Source organism: Triticum urartu, chromosome 2A, assembly GCF_056163025.1.
Source record: "Triticum urartu cultivar PI428250 chromosome 2A, HENAU_Tu73, whole genome shotgun sequence".
In the NCBI taxonomy this organism is placed as follows: Eukaryota; Viridiplantae; Streptophyta; class Magnoliopsida; order Poales; family Poaceae; genus Triticum; species Triticum urartu.
Genome location: NC_141874.1, coordinates 292,589,400 through 292,598,385, shown reverse-complemented (window position 1 = coordinate 292,598,385; position 8,986 = coordinate 292,589,400). Strand labels below are relative to the sequence as shown.

At 43.9% G+C, this 8,986-nt stretch overlaps 1 protein-coding gene and 1 long non-coding RNA gene across 6 annotated transcripts; both read right to left on the bottom strand.

Annotated features, from left to right (window-relative positions):
- Positions 1-508: 508 nt before the first annotated feature.
- Positions 509-4,204, bottom strand: LOC125537303 (uncharacterized). Of its 5 annotated transcripts, none has more exons than XR_007295775.2 (6): positions 3,688-4,202; positions 2,753-3,167; positions 1,545-2,192; positions 1,134-1,216; positions 994-1,062; positions 509-889 (listed from the first exon to the last, which is right to left on the bottom strand). It is a non-coding gene; the product is annotated as an uncharacterized LOC125537303 (long non-coding RNA). The 5 variants fall into 5 exon arrangements; XR_007295773.2 differs by having other exon boundaries at positions 1,545-2,147; positions 3,688-4,201; XR_007295774.2 differs by having other exon boundaries at positions 1,134-1,268; positions 1,545-3,167; positions 3,688-4,204.
- Positions 4,205-8,095: 3,891 nt separating this feature from the next.
- LOC147984867 (uncharacterized) lies at positions 8,096-8,697 on the bottom strand. The gene is made up of 2 exons (XM_087541294.1): positions 8,618-8,697; positions 8,096-8,438 (listed from the first exon to the last, which is right to left on the bottom strand). The coding sequence occupies exons 1-2, from the start codon at positions 8,695-8,697 to the stop codon at positions 8,096-8,098; spliced, it is 423 nt and encodes a 140-aa protein (XP_087397420.1).
- Between the last annotated feature and the right edge of the window lie 289 nt (positions 8,698-8,986).

Sequence of the window (8,986 nt, the reverse complement as noted above, 5' to 3'; positions counted from 1 at the left end):
ACCATTTAAATTGCATGGGGTTTCATTTTGCTTGAACTTTTACAATTTGAATTTCTGTCATTTCTTTTATTCCCAACAGACCACCGTTTTAACTTGTACTAATCAATATTTTTAATTAAACCATTTTTCCTTTCTAGAATGGACCACCGTTTTTATTTGTACGGATCAGTTGTAGAACTTGAACGTCAATGTCACAGAATTACACTTTGAACGGATCACCCTCTCCCATCTAGACTGACCACACAACTTGCATCAGGAAACTCACAAAAGCAAGGACGATTGTAACAAGATCGACGAGAATGTATGAATGGTACCATTTTTAGCTCAATAAATACTATACGTAGAAGCAGAACTTATTAAACAAGATGTTTTGAAGTTTTTCACATTAACACTTTTTATAATACAAAACTGAATGGTTCACTTTTACGTCCTCTTTTTAAAGTATTACAAACTCATGAACTAAAATAAAATGGTGAGCACAGTGCATTTTTGTACCAATGAATTGTAATAAGGGCATAATCCATGTGAATTGTATAAAAGGTAAGTACCAGTAAAAATGGATTGCTGGTGTTTTTATAGAGATTGTAGTACCATCACAATCAAAGTTCGTACTGACATAAGCTCTGATCTGCTCCGTCCAGAAAAAGATATATAAGTACACTGCGGCCAAAGTATTACAAACTAACTAACATAATCAGCCACCTCCCTAGAACAGAGCATCTCAGACGCCTCTACTCCTGTTGCTTTTCCTTGTGCAGGAGGCTGTTGACGAAGCACGCGGTGACACAGGGGGCCATGGTAGCGACATGCGCAGTGACGCAGGTCTCCAAACTGATGGTCGCGACAAACTCGGCCACCCTTAAGCCACCGTGTTGGACTGAGCATGGCGCTGAAGTTGAGTAGAACATTTAGGAATTAGGATAATAAGGAAACAACAAACAGGTGAAGAAATCATGAAGTGAAATGAGTTATAGAAGACGGTATGCATTACACCTTGCTGATTTCTCAACTAAAACTGTTTACTGCACAGTTGCCATATTTGACTGAGCTACCCTGAAGTTGCTGGAATGGACAAAAGTCTTAATCAGAATCTCACCAACGTCCGACACTAGAATGAATTTCTGAAAACTTACCCAATTTGGTTAGCTGCTGACTTGAGAAGAGCCATCCTTTTTGCATCGAAGAGCTGCTGTGATGTACTGAGCAATTGCTTTTTCTGACCTTGCAAAATTATGTCCAATGAATCTCTCTAATATGGATGTGTGAACCTTCCAAAATTAAATTTGGATGTGTAAACATGGCATTTTGTTTTTTACAGAAAAACGACAGGAGCGTATCCGCACAGTTACTCATCTCCATATCAATAATACTTGGCCACCAAAAACCCGACAAATGTTTTTCTTGAAAATACACAACACATTTTTGGAATGCATCAGTACAAGCTGACATTTTTCAGTTTTCAGAAGCAACCAAACTTGCTAATTAATAATCATGTACTTAATGGGACCACATACATATCCTAATATTAGTAATCATGTACTTACTGCGGCCTGCACACAGCTCCTTGAGCGACCGGCCACGAAACAAGAAGTTGTACTGTTGAACAGGAGGTCCTCGACCCCATGACTCCTCCAGCAGGCTCCACTGTTTGCTCAACGCTCAAGCAAAAAAAAAATGTAGGGTGCTCAATGCTATATTATTCCAACATGACAAAATTGAACGTTCAAAATTAGATGGGGACTTGGACGGGGTGCAGTGCTCTACTCGGACGGGACCCAATGCTCAACTTGGACGGAGGAGTGCTCCCCGAAGCTCTAGTGGTAGTTGGGGTATATCAGTAGCAGATCGGGGAGGAAGGGGGTTAGGCGAGAAGATTGATTAGTGGTAGGGCACGACCGGAAGTGTCGACTGTGGCTCAACCCCGGCACGCAGGCCCTCCGGTGACGGGGATAAGCACGGTGAGGGCAGCCCTTTTCCAATAGAACTAAATCTAATAGGAAACTTGAACTTTTCCTAATGCATTGCAGTAGCGACAGACTGCCCTGTGATTGGGTCCTCGACGAGCAAGACTAGAATCTCATCATCTTTGATATTGTAGAAGTAGCAACACATTTTTGCCCGGCTTGTTGACTCCCAGCCCAATTTTCCTGAGAACCAAGAGAGACAAGAGAGAAAAATTTCTATCTTTACAGCTGAAAAATTAAACACATAAAAAATCAGTTTTTCGGCTCTCAACCTCCTGCATATATATTTGAACTGATGTTTTTCTGTCATTGAACATTACTACCTCTCGAGTATAAACTATGCAAACTTTATTTTGACCGAACTGTTAGAAATTTTCTATGAAGTGAAAACTACCAAACAATATAAAACTGAATTATTTTTTTAACACGCACACTACACTGTTTCAGCTTTTCTTTATGAACTGATGATAAAATACATACAGGGCTGCTACACCAGTAGCAAATTCATGAATACATGACTTTTTTTGGAGAGCAATCTAACAAGTGTTATAGCAAACCATGGAACAAGTACATGTTTTGAACTGCTCATGAACACGCGTCAAGCAAAAAAGTACAAACCACTTCTGATACACTAAAACGTGAGCTAATTTTCAATAGAGATTCACTAAAATAACTTCTGATTTTTTTAAACGTCTAACTTCTCATTATTTTCAATTTGAACTTCCTTGTTTTTTGTTTTTAGCAACGCAAAACGAAGCACTAAGCAATAGACGGGACGGGGTGAGTACCTAACGGTGCCGGCGGAGAAGCAAGGTGATCTTGCCAGCGAACATGGGGCCAACGATGACGTGAATCATGCCGAGTTGGACTGCCGAGCTGGACGTCCTCGACCCCCCACGGTTCCTCCTGCAGGTTGCATTGTTACGCCACGGAAGCACAGGCGAGGGAGTTGAGTGGGGCACACCCATGGCGGCGAGATTGAACGGAGGGGGGTTGCGGCGTTGAACTCTCTGTACGCGATGACAGAGCGATAGCGGCGCGTCCATACAGTGCGGGGCCACATCCGCGTTGCCAATAACTGCAGAGGGTTAAGGGAGGGCGGTGGTGGAGGGACATGGAAGCAGGGGGTGCATAGGAGAGGCAGAGTGCCTCCGGCGACATGTGGTTAATTTGCTGGGGCAGATCCTGCTATGTATTCTCCACCTGTAGGAATGGAAGTTTAGATGGAAAGATGCTTAACAATGATGTAAGTACATGTGGAATATATGACCAAGTACCATGTATATTAACTGGAAAAGTTTGACAAGAAACTTCATCTTCAGCATACTGACTACACCACACTATAAATATTGAAGTGGAAAGATAGAGGCACTCAGCAGTTAATTGCCAAAGCATGCACTTCCAAAATTCTAATTAATCGAGATGGGTTTTTTGGGTGAGCTTTTTGCACCAAATAAACATTACTGCTGCAATGCACGCACAGTTAGTTGATTCAACATCATGGCAAAGAACGATTGAAGTACGACAGACGGATAGAGACGTGCCTAAGTTCAAACTACAAACAGAAGCCGCGAGCTCTATGTTTCAACTTTTATTTGATTTCATTTTAATGCCAAATTCCTCAGTCCAACATTAAAGTAACACACAAGACCGACCAGCACAAAAGTTCATAGTACCAATTCTGCTGATTTTTGTCGACTGAAGTGCAGATGTGCACGCATACCTCGAGTGGCTTCGGAGAGTAGTCTGGGACGAGCACTATGAGATCTCAGCGAGGTGCCCATATTGCAGATGGACTTCCCGAGGATGTGCACGCCTAGGACGAACTCGTCCGCACCCCCTCCATGGAAGCCACTCCGCTTCCCCCGCTGATGGCTAGCAGGGCCACCCCGGCATGGAGGGCGGCCCAATGCCCTTAGTTACAGATGGAGGGGTTGGCCGACGGCCGTACAGCCATGGGATATCAGGGGAGAAGGCGGACGGATCTCGGGGAGGAAGGTGGACGGAGCGCGGGGAGGGAGGCGGACGGATTGCGGGGAGGAAGACGGCCGGAGCGCGGGAAGGAAGACGGGGATGAGGAGGTGGTGCTGGTGGCGTTAGGAGGTGGTGGTGGCGGGGGGCGCTCCGGCGAAGGGGGGCAACGATAGCTATGGGAGGTGGTGGTGGTGGGACGCGCGCCAGCGGCGAGGGCCGTGGTGGCTGGATCCGGCTTGCCTGCTCCCTCCCCATGCTCCCCGGCTTGGCTGGATCCCTACGGCTGTCTTTTTCTCTTTTTTCTGTCTAATCTAATCATCTCCCCCCTGATTTTAAGGGGGTGGGACCGGACCTTATTTTGTTCCAATCAAACCATGCCACGTATGCGGGAGCACGGATGGGCGCACGCCGGGGGAGCAGGCAAGTCTCGTCCGTGGCGGCTATGGGATGTGGGAGCGGGGATCGGGGTGGGAGGTGGGTTGACTGGGGTAGAGGTAAGCAACGAACAGGCTGGCAGGTGGTGGGTAACTGGGCGGGTCTTTCTGATCGTGTAATCGGCCATTGGGCCCTATAGGGACCGATGGTAACAAAATAATATTCTATATATATATAGTGTTATTATTCATTATTCAAGGTGCTTCAATTTTTTGGCAGTCCGCCCGTCTGTTCTGTGTTGAATCGGGTGTTGTGGGATTATTTAATTTGTTTTTGAACACCATTTGACCTTTTTTCATTGTAATTTGCTAAAAAAACTACTAAAATCCGGGTAAATTGAGTGATTTGGCGGATGAGCTTTGCTCTGGTTGTTCGTGTTCACATCGGATGCGACTTTCTGGCGCTCGCGTGTTGTTTATTAGTAGGAACTCTTTGATATCGTTCGTCTAATCGCTCCCTTAACTCTAGAATTTGTGTAATTTTTTAAGAGTTAGGTTTCAATTCCCATGAATTTGTTTGTGGGGAGGGTGAGCTTCGTCCGCTCCTCAGTTCTTGTTGATTTTTGGATTTTGTGCGTCGATGTGTTTTTAAATCTTGTACTTATTGTCACTGTTGTTTCTAAATCATTGTATTGCGGCTGTAATCTTCATATTTTAAAATGCAATTTTTAAAGAAAAGCTCATGTTGTTCATCCAGTGACCATGTGTCCGATGTAAATTTTTGCGGGGTATTTTTCGAAAATTTAGTGATTCGGCATTTTTAGACAAGTTATGTAAGTGCGAGTGAATTGGCACCTCTGTTAGTCCCCCACATGTCTGGATTTGTACTTCTTTAATTTTATTGTTGCAGTTCTGGCATACGTTGTAGTGCACTGTATTTTTGTTAGTAGTGGACTTTGTTGTAGCTGTATTATAGTGGTGACAGCAACTTATGAGATTTCTCTTTTCTTAAATTGCATTCTATGTTTTAGAGAACTGCATAATACGCACTTTCCTACATTAGCAGTATGGTTAATCTGCTATTCTGCTATTAGAATAGATGGTATATTCTGTGATGGTGTTAGCTGAATAGTTATTATGACAATTTTTTTGTACTGCATACTATGAGAATTCTTTTGAACATCATATGTTAACTGCAAAGTTTCAACCATTCGCATTGCATTTGTTACTGTTCAGAGGAAGACATTTTTTATATTTAGGACCACACTATGTGTATTAGATAACTGCATTCTGTCACCAGCAACTGGTCTAAAAGGGTGATAAAATGATGGAGACAAGGTCACACACATTAATAAGTCACCATTCAAAGTGTTTGATGGACATAATTTTAAAATCATACAACTTAAGCAAAGTATTAGAAATATGCCACGGATGGCTTGCTTTGTCTTTAGACAGCATACAGTCCAAATGTTGTAAATTTCAGGAAGTCATTTTCTTTATAGAAAAACACCATGGCCACTTCTCCGGCCTCAAAACCATTATGGGAGACAAAATCTTTCCAACCAGTAGTTATGTTGATGCAGTCTTCAGAGTCGATGTGGTAGTGAGCTTGCATGTTTGCATACCCATTCTTGTGTTGTGTCTCCAAAGTAACCTTCCCTGAACTCGAAGCAGGAAATTTATTACGGATGGTAGTTTCTGCATTTTGGCATGGATGGGAAAATAATTTTTATAAGTAAACACCAAATGTTTTTCTTTATTTTTTGGATGATCTGTTTATGTTGACTTAAATATGGACATATATATGACTAGTATTTAATATAGTAGTTGCAATGTATGAACAAACTTATATACGAAATTGACCTCTAGTTTTAGTAGAATATATATTATATTGTAACATGTTTGTACTGCAAGGTCATTTGTAGTGTACTTCGCTAGCATGTTAAGAGAATTGCAACACTGATCTATTGAACCTCTTTTTTTGTTCATGTGTTGGGGTTCTGATCTAACTAGTGTCGATACCTGGTGTGGTACTGAAGAAAAATAGGTGGAACTATCTAGTCTTAATAGCTCATCAATCTAAACAATAATACAACTTCTTTGTATTGTTGATACTACCGAACAAATTGATGGAAATATACATTTAGATGTGGATTTGCAACCTAGATTGTGTCGAAAATTGTGAGGGGAAAAACATACCCAACTTTCCTGCATGTATGAGGATGTGAGGCAATGAAGAAATGGTGCCCGAAACCCCATGTTGGGTATCATCAGGCACCCAAGCATGCTGTGCCACTCGGCGTCGGTGAGCTATAGACCATCTACATACACGCATGTGTCCACCGCCGGTGCCATCCTTCCTAAGCACCCACACGAACAGTCCATGGTAGGTTTAGTGGAATTTCAGAGAACAATTGGGGATGGGAGGAAACCTAGATCTACGATTTGAAGAAAAAGAGGAATGGGGGGAGGAGTTGTCTCAGTCTGGAGCAAGAATGGATAGGTTTTTATGCAGCCAATTGAGCAACGAAAGTAATAAATGTTGTGGTTAGTGTTAGGTGGTGGATTGATTCTAATTTAGTCTACGCGAATGCATTTGAGAAGCAATAGCACTACGTACTTGAATCTAGTGAACTGCATTGTCGTGTTACAATGAACTGCAGAATGCATGGATTGTGTTTGTTCTTTTATTTTTCTAGTTGTTGTTTATATTTTTATTGGGCCGTGGTTTTTCATGGTATGTGGGAATTTTTTTTAATTTTCAGCAACCTCTCTTTTGTGTGTTGGGCCAGTATTTGGGGGTGAAAACGCATTCTGCACAAGTAGGCCTATGAGGACGGCTGGTTCCCGATGCGCTGTGTGCGCGCCCTAATGTTTAGCCCCACCTCGCCCGCCGAGAGCGTGCGCGACCTATTTCAAGCCTTGGTGAGGCAACCGCATCGAACTCCTCTATTTCTTATTTGGGCGCTTATACATGGCGCTCGCTGCTCTATCCTCTATGACCCGTTGGCCCAATTGTGCCTGGCTCCATGCATCGTGGCTCAGAACGGACTCGCCTAGTGTGGGCGCAGACTTACTACGAGACTGGCTGGGGCCTGGTTGCACCTGGGTGGTCATTTTTTTGTATTTTTCCTCTTATGTATTTTCTAATATAGGGCGTGCACTGCTTAGTAAAATCATTTTTGCACTACATTCATCAGGTTTGTGTAGTGCATGTGCGCACATTCCGCATTCCATATGCAGGTGCATTTTTGTGCACGGCATGCTGGTCGCATTTTCTTTTTGGGGTTTTCCCCTTACGTATTATTTTTTCTAGTGTACGGTGTGCACTGCTTTGTTGGGTATGTGTGCACTGCATTCGTCAGAGTCCTGTATTGCAGGTGTACACATTTTGCACTGCATGCATCCTATTTGTGCACTGCATCTTCGTCCATTATATGCACTGCTCGAATCACATAATTTATGTGCACTACATTATGTTCTAATGTTGAACTCTTGTTTTGTAATTGAAATAAAGTTCTTCATAACATAATCAAAGTTCATCATTACAAGCCATTCTATATGACAAGCAAACTAAGTTCAGCAAAAGCAAATGATCATAAGCAAACTAACGATACATAAGCAAAAAACACAAAGAAAATTTGATGATAAATCTAAAATGACGCGAGCAACGTTGGCTCTTGGCCGGAACCGTCTCCTTCTTCACCAGGTAGCGTCTCCTAGCTGCTCTTGGCACGCTTCTTGGGGGATCCCCTTCTCCAGCTTTGCACGGCGAAGCCTGTCCTAGGTGAGGGTGATGCGGTTCCATATCTTGTATGTCGCGTAGGCGTCCTTTGTTGCGTACTCGATGTGCCACATTGTCAGAGGCAGGGTGGCCCAGTGCATGTGTCCCTCGTCGGTGATCTTCTTCTTCATGTTGTTGTAGTAGTCTTCGATGAGCATGCCGACGACGTCTGCAAGGGCGTCCAACTCCTTTGTGGCCTCGGGCACCCTCCATTCCTTCTGGATGTCGACGAAGTTGGCGACCTCCAGATTCATGCACTCTAGCCTGGTTTTGTCGTCGCCGACGGAGAAGCCATCAAACGTGTACCTGGGGTCAGCGAGGATGTTGTCGAAGATGGTGCACCTTTCAGCGGAATTCAGTTGGAAGAGTAGCACCGACTGAGTCTTGCCGACGGAGAGTTAGATGAGGGCAGGTTTTTGTGTCGCGTCTGGCTTGTTGTTGTACTCAGACCAATCCCGAAGATCTTGTGGCGCTGGAGCCTGAGGTGGTGCTCGTACTGCTCGAGGGAGGTCTCCATCTACTTCTTGTCATTGGTGTGGATGACATGCAACTTGGTGTTGCCATGCACCTCCACGTTCCAGTACACGTTGACGAACCCCATTGCTGACAGTAGGGCTTGGTGTCTTCTGTGGAGATTGGTGTGATGGAGTGATTTGGTGGCAGCGCAATGGATACTTGTGTTGTTGTGGATGAGAAAGCATTGGCAGGGGTCTAAATTTAAAGGGGGGATCGCCGCAGCGGATGAACTGCACAATCTCGCTGACGATGCGGTTGTGCAGATCGTGGGTTGGGGTTGCGTCCGTGATCATGGGTTTGTGGCAATGGAACCGCTCGGATTGGGCGGTTGTCTCCGAACGTGGTTTTTTTAACGTGGTTTTATTTTATTTTTC